This window comes from Populus alba, chromosome 16, assembly GCF_005239225.2.
Source record: "Populus alba chromosome 16, ASM523922v2, whole genome shotgun sequence".
NCBI lineage: Eukaryota > Viridiplantae > Streptophyta > Magnoliopsida > Malpighiales > Salicaceae > Populus > Populus alba.
The window spans coordinates 6,662,775-6,675,213 of NC_133299.1; the positions used below are offsets into that span (position 1 = coordinate 6,662,775).

A 12,439-nucleotide genomic window follows, 5' to 3' on the forward strand; every position below is an offset into this window, starting at 1 on the left:
GAAAAACATCCAAGTGGTTTTATAATATGTCTACTTTCTTGTAACGTGTTTTTTTTTTTATTTATTGTTAAAATCAAGATTATGCAGGGAAAAGACTATAAAATCAAACTGATCATTAAGAAGAAGAAAAAAGAACTGTCAAAAACAAGTCACGAAATTGATTGGCTCGGAAAGATAGAGATAATTTAGGATTCCAAGAAAACCTTCTTTTATATTCCATATATTTTTTTCCCATCCTTTTCAGTTTGGAGTTATCTGCCATGAGAATTCCCTACCAATCAAGTGTTCTCACCGATGCCCTTTATTCCTGATCAACCCTGACTTTTAGGTTTTGTCTCTTCCACGAGCCAGGTTGCCATGCTGACACTTTATTCTCGATCTAAACCTAGAAACGAAGTCAGAGCGTGCTCACCACGCACAAATCACATTGTGACGTCTGCCGTCGAAGAAAGAGTTCTGAAATTCAGGTTCGAAACATAAAAAGATGGGGATTTGAGAGGTTCGAAGCAGATCCGATGTAGGGACTTCGGAAGTACAACAACATGGGGATCGGAATCAGCCTAAATGTCAGAGCTGCAACATGGAAAAGTAGAAGACGAGAAGCCTCTCTCTTCCTTCCTTCCTTCCTCGGAGAGGATATTCTAATCAGCACTGGAATGAAGCTACCAAACGTACGTATATGGAGAGGGATATCCTTTGGCTTCTCTCTTCTCTTTATGTCTTTCTTTTTGTTCAGAATTAGTACACAGAATTCGGGCTATCCTCTTTGCAGCTCCCATGTACATGGTAGTACTCAAATGATGATTCTCTTATGATTCAAAATGTTAATGATTATTAAATTATCAGATTTGTATAAAAATAAAGAAAAAAAACTTATTAATTTCAAATCTAATAGTTCAAAATGAGGAATTGAAGTTTGTTGATGTTAGGCATTATAACTAAAAATTCGTTTAATATTGTGAGCGGTTGTTTTTCATAATGTAATTTTTATTTGAAAATATATTAAAATTTATTTTTATTTTTTAAAATATATTTTTAACATTAGCAAATCAAAAATAATTTGAAAACACAAAAAAAATATTTTGAAGTAAAGAAAAAATAATAAAAAAAATTATTTAAAAAAAACGTGTTTAATATGCAAAAATAAACTCTCTAATTCACAGTAATTTTGTGAAGTTAAAAAGTCCAGCTATAATTCTTACTTTCTGAAACTTTCTTCATTCAAGTCCCTTTTTTTTTACATCCCCGAGTCAGTTTCCATCATTTTTCTCTTTTGCTCCTGTTCCCCACTCACGTGACTTGTGGAGTCAATCATGGTGTACCACATGCCGTGTGCCTGTTTCTTTCTTTCTTTCTTAATGCAATTTTATGGCTACCTTGCTCTGGTTCGAGCCCGAGGTATTATAATTCAACCCTCTCCCAGCCGATACAATAATTATGATACGATTAGGAAATATGTTCAACGATTAATTATATTTTAACAGAATATATATATATATATATATATATATATATGAGAAATTCAGTAAGTGCTCGATCTAATGACTGCCAGAGTGAGTCTGATATGTGTTGGGTAGTCATAAATCTAATTAGTTGGTTAGTCAATTCGTTCAAAGGAAAAAATAAATATACATGTGTCATTGGATGCACCAACCATGTAATATTAAAAATGTAAAATATATCTGATCAACTTGATCTATGATGCTAGATAAATTAATGACTCGTTGAATTTTAGAATTTAATAGTTAGATTATATATATATATAGTAGGTGGTTTCATTATCATTTTTTTTATACTAATTATATTTTTTATTTATTTAATATGGGATATATGTCTAGTGATACTTCTCATTTACAATCCATTTTTTGAAGTTAGTCAGTGTGGCTTGGAATATTTCAAGATCTTTGATGAAAAGTTATGCCTCATTGAGGCTTTAATACCGTATAAATTTGGAGTTCTTTTCAAAAGACTTAAGTTTTATGACAGGTGGCTAATTATGGATTTCTTATATTAGTTTATATCTTTGTATATATACAATATAGAATATTGTTTGTGTTCTTTTTTTTTTTTTCCCTGTTAAATACAACCCAAAAAAAGTTTTTTTTTTTATTAATGTGGATGTCCAAGCTAATTTGAGGGTACCTCGATTAATCTCACAGGCCCTGAAGTTAACGACTATATAAGTCTTTAGTGATGCCGAAATTTAGAGGACTCAAACTAGTGACCTGTATAGAATAAATCTAGGATCTAACTAGTTGAATTATATCTCTTAACATTACTAAAAAAAAAAAAAAATTTAATAAGGAGAGAGATGATAATTAGTTTAACCAAAATGTCATAGCAAGGTGTTTTTTTTCCATGGCAACGTTTCACGTGGCATTTACTTGAGCTGTCCTTATCTTGTATTTCCTAATAGGCAGCCACACTAATTAAATTTTCTTTGATAGATTAGACTTGTTTAAATTAAAGAAATTGGTAAGTTTTTGAGTCAGTCAAGCCATGGTTATTTTAATTTTGTTTCCCAGACTGTAATGATTAGTCAATATATAATAATAATAATTTAGACCCTTGATTTAATAAAATCTGATGACCGGAGTAATTAATGTAGTAGAAGTTTCTGAGAACCTGTTCTCCAGTCGACGTTTGGCTCCTGCGAGCCGACAAGAAAATTGAAAAAATAACTAAATGAGTATAAATGAAGGCTTGGGTTCACATGGGTACTCTTTTAAATTTCCACGCAACGTTTCTTGGACTTTGAATACAAGTGTGAGTGCGCTGCCTAGCTATCCAGGCATCTGATTATTGAACGTTGAGTGAGATCTAGACAAACGTTTGCCGTTCTTTTTGAAAATAGTCAACTTGCAATCTAGGGTTTTGAAGATTGCTATTAAGGGCTTGTTCGGTAGTTCGATGAGTTTTAGTTGAAATTATATTTTGTTTTAGCCATGATTTTAAAATATTTGGTTATATATTCTATAGTTTTGTCTAAATTTTAAGAAGAAACTCTATTTTAAAATGTTAGTAATGAATAATCTATAGTTTATATCCTTTTTTTAAACCACAAAAATCATCACGCACCCTAAATATAAAGAAATTGAGAAAGGGATATATCTAGGTACGTGTTTTGGAATATAGTGTTAGGTGGGACGTCAACAAATCATACTTACATTAGGCATTGAGAAAGAAGTATATATAGTACGAGTTTTTCTCTCTTTCCATTATGATAGTCCCACTTTAAATCGTTGAGTTTATTGTTATTTAGGTGCTCCAACTTCACCAACCAGATCATTTTGCCTTGATTCCAAAATGTAATTTGTAATTAATAATGATAGCAATATGAAAATTGATACTGATAATTGGAACATAACAAAACAAATTAAAGAATTGCAATTAATGAACCACGAGGAGTAGTTCAATTGTTAGATTTTGGGTTTATTTCCCTATAATCATGAGTATCAATCATCTCAGAGCCATTGAAAGCTTATATGATCATTAATTTTAGAGTCCATAAAATTAATAAAAGTGCGCGCAAACTGACCCAGATAAAATTGCAATCACTGCCGATCAACAAGTTAATAATTTTACTTTTTAGCATGAATTAAATTCTTACATTTTGATATATATTACCGAACACAAGCTAAATTTTGTACCAAAAGAAGAAGAAGAAGAAGAAAAAAAAAAGACAGAAGGATATCGAGTTTGTTTCCACGGTTTAAAATTAATAGAATTTGTGCAAGCACATGGAAAGGCATCTTAATTCAAGCTTCTTTCGTTTTCCTTTACGTCTTTGGAAAAACTCACACCAATAACAAATGCACACTTGTAGACGTTATGACCGTTTTCTGAATTTTTTGTTTTTTTGATAATAACACATATCTTTTAATTTGAAGGCAGGTAATTACCCAAAATTTCTTAGGGAGCAGGAAACTGGATAGATATATGGTCAGATTTCAATTGTAAGTTAAAGTGCAGAAATTTTTTTAATTATGATTTGTTTTTTAATTTTTTAAATATACAATATCTCGAATCGACTTGTGAACCTCAAACAAGATCCCTACACTCTAAAAAAAAACTTGTAAAACATGACTTATACTTTGCAATTCGTGATCATCAGTATTAGTGGGTTGAGAGAATTGAATTAAAAACCATATAAAAAAACATATTCCTGGTCCACGTCCATTTTAATATCTTAGCCACCGCTTATTATTGGTCTTTGCTTCTAGCTATCCATAGATTATATACAGCCAACAACAAAACTATAAATTTATAATAATTCATAAAAAAGAGAGAGAGAGAGAGAGAGAGAGAGAGGGTAAAACTCAATGTGCCTTTTGCATGTATTGGTGGGAGGTGGGAGTACTTTTTCTCCAGCTTTAACCACCACTTTTAGACGTCTTGTATATCAGTAAACAATTCTAAAAGCCTTTTAAATTTCTAATTGCGGTGGCTAGCAGCACTCTCTTTAAAATGATAATTTCAAATAAAAGCCATTCTAGGGAAGGTTCCGACGACTTCTTCAGGGGAAAGGGGGCAAAATACTTCTATGCAAAAGAAACTGTTGAGAAAGGTTATGAACTTTTAATCTCATAAAAAAAGAAAAAAAAAAAAAAAAAGGGTTATGAGCTTTTAAGCCGTGAATAGAAGAAGAAAAAATAAAGGGTGAACTTTCAAGCACAATTTGGAGTCCAAATGCATTTATTTCCATAAAACCTTAATTTATTAATAATTAATCGATTCTTTTCCCTTGCAATCACGTTAGGCTTTGGCCGGTAGCCATAAAGTATATTCTAGAACCCAAAAAAAAAAAAGTCGGTAGGATGAGATGGGCAACTTCTTCGTTATTGGTAGCTGGGCCCTAAGTATATCCTTGATACGTGTCCATTTTGGGTCCCTCTGGGCACTGATCGGTGATGAAAAGGACGATCGATTGAACCATACACGAGCAATGGTAAGAGCAAATAGTAAATGGAGTCACCATCACGAAAGAATGGAAATCCAACGGTTGAGATTTCATTTGTGTATTGGGTATCTTTATCTCTCTTTTGTTGCCTTTTTGTCTTCCTAAGTTTGATTGACAAAAAGGCAACTTCCCTTTGTTGCAAAGGAATGCTGGCCAATAGCATGTTTATTTGTTCTTTTTTTTTTTAAATAATGTTATAGAAAAAAATGATTTTTTTAGCATTAAATTAACTTTTTGATGATTATAAATGGTTTTAATATGTTAATATAAAAAATAAATTTAAAAAAATAAAAAAAATATATTATATATTTTTAAATAAAACATATTTTAAAAAATAAAAACTACTATAATATTAAATTTCTTTGATGGTAATGGGATCTTTGCATCTTTTTGCATTATTGGCCTAACTTTTAGAAAATGCAGGCCATAAGATTAACACCAATTATTTATGTTATTACACTCAAACACAAATTGAACATGAGGCATATTAATTAATTAATCATTTGGGACACATTTATCCCGAAAATACATAGATGGATTTTCCTAAAAGATTAAAATCGGTAGCCAATAAATATAACTTGAAAAGGAGAGGATAATCAAGACAGCATAGTAATTATTTTGCTATAACTATTCTATTTTCTCCATCTACAAGACAGATTGATGTCGGAGTCTCATCGCACACAGTGACTAACTAGATGAAATAGATATTTAATCCAATTTTCAGTTCTAGTTGACTATACATCCATGGACGTGCTTGTCAAGTTTTTCAGGCAGCATAAATAATAGAAAACGTGAAATATTCTAACACAATGACTTGCACTCAAAAAATAAACACACACACAATCATTTTTATGTACATATCAATTTTATGAGCAAAATTTAAAGAATTTATACCACTCACCTTATTATTAATCCGTGTTAGAATTGAGATCAAGTCATTTTTTTATTAATATTATAAAAATATTTAAATATTGTTAATATTTTAATTTTTCCAAGTGAAAAAAAATAATTAAATCGTATAGGGACTAATTCGATGTGACTCGATTGATTTTTATAGGTTCAAAAGTAATACAGATAACCTATAAAAACATGGTTTTACTAAAAAAATTCAAGATGACATCTTGTTTTTTTAATATTGAAATAATAACATATTAGATTAACTTGGATTAACCCGAGTTGACATGTCAAGTTCGTGACCTGGGTTATGAAACTATAATAATCCTAAAAAATATCAAAATAAATTATGAAACTTAATTCTCAATTAATGAATAAAATTAAAACCAAAACTCAATTAAAAAAAAAAAAGGGCCTAACCCCGCAACCTATATCACAAGACATGGACAACCCAATAAAAAAACAAATTCAATGTTAAAAGACCCATAACTCGGATCATGAGACCGAGATGTTAAAGAACTCATAACTTAAATCATGAAACCAAGATAACCTTTTAAAAAACAATAATTTGATTTAACTATGGTTAAAATGCCAAAACCCACACCCATGATCACGAGATTAAGATATCACCATATAAAAAAAATCAAAACAGATTATAAAGATAAATTTCCAACTAATTATAAAATTATATAAAAAAATCAATTAAAAAAAACTCAAATTAACTTGTTAAGCACAATTTCTAGATCATGAAGCCGAAATAATCTTATAGAAAGTAAACAATATAAATCATGAAGCCTAATTTCCACTTAAATCAATATGAAAGGATGAAATTAAAAAAAACTCGAACCAATTGAGTTAACCCACCAAACCTGCGATCATTGTCATAAGAGTAAAATAACCCAATAAATAACAAATCTAATATTAAATAAAAAAAAAACATTGATTAAAAAATTAAAATAAAATAAAAATTACTTATACAAATAAGATCAAAATAAAGTTTTTCCAGTGAATTATTATAATGAAAAAAACCCACATATTTTAGTATATAGTATAATAATGATAATATAATAATTATATACCAAAAGTTCTCAAAAATATCTTGGGTTACAATGGTAATTACAAATACAAACCTTATACTAAGTTTTTTTTTTCCTACACTTCGAGTAAACAAATTAATCTCATTAATTACATCAAACACTAACCGAAGACCTCCCAAGTCCCACCACCACTACACAAACTCGAAAAAAATAAAAGCACTAACCACCACTTCTTGCAAGATCTTAATATAAACCCGAACACAACGCGTTTATTGCACGGCACCGTCAATGCACCCCCACACAAAGCAAAGAACCCAACCTCTCTACCTCTACCTCTCTTGTTATTAACTCCACACTTCCCTCAGAAACTCTACCTCACATAGCTCCTCTTTTCCTCTTCACTTCACCACCAACACCACCACCATGTCATCCAAAGACTGCGGCAGCCACGGCGACAGACGCCGAAAAATCTTCCGTCGAATCTTCGCCGGAATCCTAATCTTCCTCCTCATAGTCCTCATCATAATTCTCTTAGTTTGGGCCATCCTCCGTCCTTCAAAACCAAAATTCATCCTCCAAGATGCTACAGTTTACGCCTTCAACGTTTCATCTCCAAATCTTCTCACTTCCAATTTCCAAGTCACCTTATCCTCTCGCAACCCCAATGACAAAGTCGGGATCTACTATGATAAACTCGATGTTTATGCCACATACCGTAACCAACAAATAACTCTACGTACTGCCATACCTACTTCTTACCAAGGGCACAACGAAATTGATGTTTGGTCCCCTTTTGTCTACGGCAGCGCCGTGCCTGTATCTCCGTACAATTCAGTCGCATTAAGTCAAGACCAAGCTACAGGAACTGTGATGCTGATGATCAAGATTGATGGTCGTGTCCGATTCAAAGTTGGAACCTTTATTTCTGCGAAATATCATTTGAATGTTCAGTGTCCTGCTTATATTCAGTTTGGTAGCAGAACTAGTGGAATCATTGTCGGTGAGAACGCCATTAAGTATCAGCTGGTAACGAGATGCAGTGTGAGCCTTTGAAGGGATGATACAGCTTCAAGATGGTAAAACGCTATAACGCCGTTAAGTTACTATTTTCTTTTTTGGGCACTCTTTAATATTTTTAGTTTAATTTGATGTATTGTTATTTTATATGGAATTGATGATGGCGTTGTCTCTGTTTTATAGATTATATATACACACGAAGGGATCCATATGAAACACTTCGAAATTGGAAGTGTACATTTTGCTAAAGTGAATAAATTGAAGGAAAATCATGAAATATTGAAGCAAATAGCAAAGTTACGATTTCTAGTGTGCAAGTTGTGTGGTTTCAATTTTTATTTTTTCTTTCGTATAGTTAGCCATTAAATGCGAGATCAATAATTGTGTGTTGATATGAAGATAAACAATTGAGTGTCTAGTGGAGGTTGTCGAGTCATTGTCCATCGTTTTTTTTTTTTTTAAACGCAATTTTGCTTTTATTGGTGCTTGCTTGTTGTTCACTCTCTCTCTTCTTCTTCTTCTTCTTTTTTCAGTAGGATATTTAAAGTTATGAAAAGGGAATATTTCGTCAACCATAAGTGATTCTTCCATATACGTATCTTCTTTTTCTAATTCTTATGATTTGCTTTAGAGATACCTTTGATCTGGATTTTAAGATACAAACGATTCTTCTTCTGTTTCACGGCTGCGCGGAAGTTGCTATGTTAGCTGGGCTGTGTTGCGAAGGAACTGTTGCATTAATTTGGTAGAGCGAATGCACTTGTGACTATGAGTTTGCATGTTACTCTGATTTGTGTTTTTGAGCGACTTTAGACTATTATGTGAATTGTTTTACTTATGGTAAAATCTATCATGTGAGGAGATCATTTGCAAATGGAAAAATTCAATAAGGAGGAAAATTAAAAATAAATAAATAAATAAATGCCGTTTGATTATTAGAATAGTTATAAGCTAGCATTCATCTTGACCAACAACCAAATCGGTGGAGAAATAAAATACACCACACCACAATAGCTGATGAATGGGACGAAGTCGTGAAACGATTTTTCTATGGAGTGGCCTACCATGGACATGTGCATAAAGGGTCGTTGTGAATAGTTCAGGCCTTAATTTCAAGATGGAGAAATTTAGTCCCTACCTAATGCATGTTATTCTTGTTTATTTTTATGTTTTAAAAAAATTTAAAATTTAAAATTTTTTATTAATTTTAAATTAATATGTTTTTAATTTTTCAAATCATTTTAATATACTAATATTAAAAATAATTTTTTAAAAAAAAAAAAAGCATCATTAATATATATTTTAATATAAAAAATTATATAAAAAATTATTTAAAAAATAACTGGAATTATACTTCCAAAAAAACTAAAAAAAAATAAGAAGAAGTTCCGAACGGTAATACAAACCCAGTCGACAATAAGCGAGATTTTAAAGATATTAGAGCGTGGAGGAGGCGTTCCTGGGGGGTGGGTGGAAGTCTCCATGGCTTTAGTGGCGGTCCTTGTCATCCATCACCACCTCTTACGGTCTACTAATTAATAATGGCGTCATAGGAAGGGACTTTCTTATGCCAATTCTTAAAGTAATGGGCTCTTGTTTTCTGTTTTTTTTTAAATGAATCACAACTTATAGAGTCCACCCAGAACATTCTTAAGGCTAGGGATATGATGGTATGTTATGAAGTGATGATCTTCTCTGTAGCTTTCATGTGCCATAAAATCTTGTGTTTATCAGTATTCTGGCAGCCTGATAACCCTAATCAGTTCTTATGTATTGGGTGGAAAAAACTAAAAAGAAAAAAGAAAAGGAGAGGGAAAAATGAGAGGAGAAAAGAAAATTCATAAAAAGAGAAATAAAAAAACATAAAAAGGAGAGTAAAGAGAGAAAGAGAGAGAGAGAGAGGACGCAGCTACCCCTCGCTCTCATTTTCTTTTTATTATTATCTCCAGCAACGATAGATCCCAGCACAATTGACAACTCACTCATCCTCCACAACCACCACGTTGCGGCCCCCTCCCATATTTCTCAACCAAAATCATCCCCTTCATCGATGGTCTAGCAATACACCATAACCACCACCAACGCTGGCAGCAGCTCCAGCAAAAACCACCACCCAAAACCACCACCAACCACCAAATCAATAAGGAGAGAGAAAGAGAGAAACAAAACCAAAAAAAGTAAATCCAAATCCAGAAAGTTTATTTTGATTTTGATTTTTTAAATTAATTAAAATGTGTTTTGGGGTTAGAAATTGATATATGGATGATGTAGAAAAAAATAAAAATAAAAACAAGTCGAAATTTAAAAGGTCAAAAAACTTTGATTCTAATTTTTTTTATCACTGGAAATGGCTGGAAAAAATTTCAAGCAAACGACATATCATTCATTGTGTTTTTCTTAAAGCGAGGCATACTTTTTTTTTTTTTTTTTTAAAGAACCAAGTGTGCAGGCATGGCTTTGCAAGCCTAGTCATGCCTTCGTGGTTCTTTGAAGCCCAAGCGCAGCTAGGCTTCACTATTTTGGCTCTTTATCAATTTTATTCTTTTATTTATTTTGTAATATTCTAAAATATAATTATTTTCAAATAAAATAATTAAAATTATATTTTAAAATCATAGGATATACCATTCTTTTCAAATGAGATTAGAGGCTTTTTTATAGTGATGTTATTAATTGCTTTAAGAATAATTATATAAGAACTTGGCATGCATAATTACTTTTAAGAAATTTCGTATAATAATAAAATTCTTAGCTTTTTAGTCTTTAATTATTATTTTTTTATACACTTATCTCATTTTAATTATCCCTTTATTTTTTTTCATAAAATTGCATAAAAAATATCAAGATATATTTCTTTTTTATTTTTTTATTAAAACTTGTTTTTCATGATAAGTTTTTGTTCAAAAACACATGCTATGAAAAAAAAATGTTATGTTTTTATATATAAAAAAATATATACATAAAGGACAGAGAATTTTAATTAAAGAAAAACTTGGCAAAAATTCATAAGAAACAAAATTTACCCGACACAATGTTGTTTAGACAATTTCTTAAAGAAGAAAAAAAATTCATGTCCAAGGTGTTAGGTTTGTTGCCAATAATGTGAATGCATCAACTCATATGTGCAACAACCAATAATGGACGACACCGTCCATTGATAAAGAAAATAAAAAAAACAATATGAGCAGAAATTGAGAGAAGGATATGAGGAGAGAGATAGAGATAGAGAGAGAGAGAGAGAGAGAGAGAGATTGCTAATGGTAGCGGCCCTGATACCTTATGCATTAGTGTGAGTGAGTGATAAATATGACTTGAGTGGTGTTGTTACCCATTTTTAGATCCCCATACAAAAAAAGAAAAAATACATAAAAAAAAGTAAAGAGTAAAAAAAAAAAACACAATAACACGATGTTGTTTTAAACAGTACTGTGCTTCTTCTTCTTTCCTTTAACATGCAGCAGGGGAAGAAGAGTTTTTTATTTTGATTCCCCTCTAGTTTTCTCCATCTCTTTTCCCTACCACTTTCACAAACCTTGACAAAACTCATACCCACATGCCCATGCCACCATGATGAAGAAAACCAAGGGAACCATATGCTGCTAGTAGCTCCCCATTACGTACCTACCTTACCCTGCACTGTGGCAGGGGTAAGGTGCCTCTCTCCTCTTGCACTTATAAATACCAGGGGAGGCAACGATGAAATGGGGGGTTGATTTGGGATGAGGGAGATTGTTTTTAAAATAAAATACGAGGAGATTTTAAAGATAAAAAAACAGGAGGGATGAGTGAGGAAAAATGTTTGGAGAGGGGATGAACGAATTGAGGATTTAGGGGGGTTTGAGGGCAAGAGAACAAAAAATACAAAGGATAAAGAAGAGAGAAACAAAAAAAAAAAAAAAAAAAAGGAAAGGGAAAGAGGTAGGGGAGATTTTAGGAGAAGATATATAGAGATGAATAGAACGAGGAAAAAAAAAGACTAAAAAGGGAACATGTTGAGAGGACCACAAAGAGAGAACTAGGGAGAAGAGAAAGATAGTTGAAGAAAAAAAAAAAGAAACAAAATAGAATAGAGAGAAACAAACAGAGGACAATGAAAAGAGAGAAAACCAAAAGGCATAAACGAGAGAGAGAAAGGAGAAAGAGAAGATAGAGGGACAAAGGGGACAAAATAAAGACAGAGACAAAAGGAAGAGCAATAAAAAATAGAAAAAAAAAAAGACTTGTGTCTATGTACAGAGAAGAATAAGAACCGCAACAGAACCACCGTCACTCTGCTTCATCAACGACAACACCGCCACTGTGAGTCACCAGCACCGCTAATGCCGTCAGCAGGTCAGCTCTCCCTCTTATCCTTTTTATTCTTCTTCATTTCACCCTGGAGAGCTGCTCCACTGTTTACCGTTTGGCCCAGTATATATATAATTTTTTTTCCAAAAATCCTTTCAAAATTTGTGATTTTCTCGGGTATTTTTCTATCAACTTTGCTTAATACTAGTTTATATTTTTATAAAATACGAATCTGGTACTAAAA

General features: G+C 31.9%; 1 protein-coding gene across 1 annotated transcript; it reads left to right on the forward strand.

Annotated features, from left to right (window-relative positions):
- The first annotated feature begins 7,091 nt into the window (after positions 1–7,091).
- LOC118050669 (NDR1/HIN1-like protein 1) lies at positions 7,092–8,090 on the forward strand. Its single transcript, XM_035061088.2, has one exon. It carries the CDS (start codon positions 7,315–7,317, stop codon positions 7,942–7,944), a length of 630 nt encoding a protein of 209 aa, XP_034916979.1. The 5' UTR covers positions 7,092–7,314; the 3' UTR covers positions 7,945–8,090.
- Positions 8,091–12,439: the final 4,349 nt, after the last annotated feature.

What these genes read in the sequence shown, in the direction of transcription:
- LOC118050669 (XM_035061088.2), top strand. Translation starts at nt 7,315, where the DNA reads ATGTCATCCAAAGACTGCGGCAGCCACGGCGACAGACGCCGAAAAATC.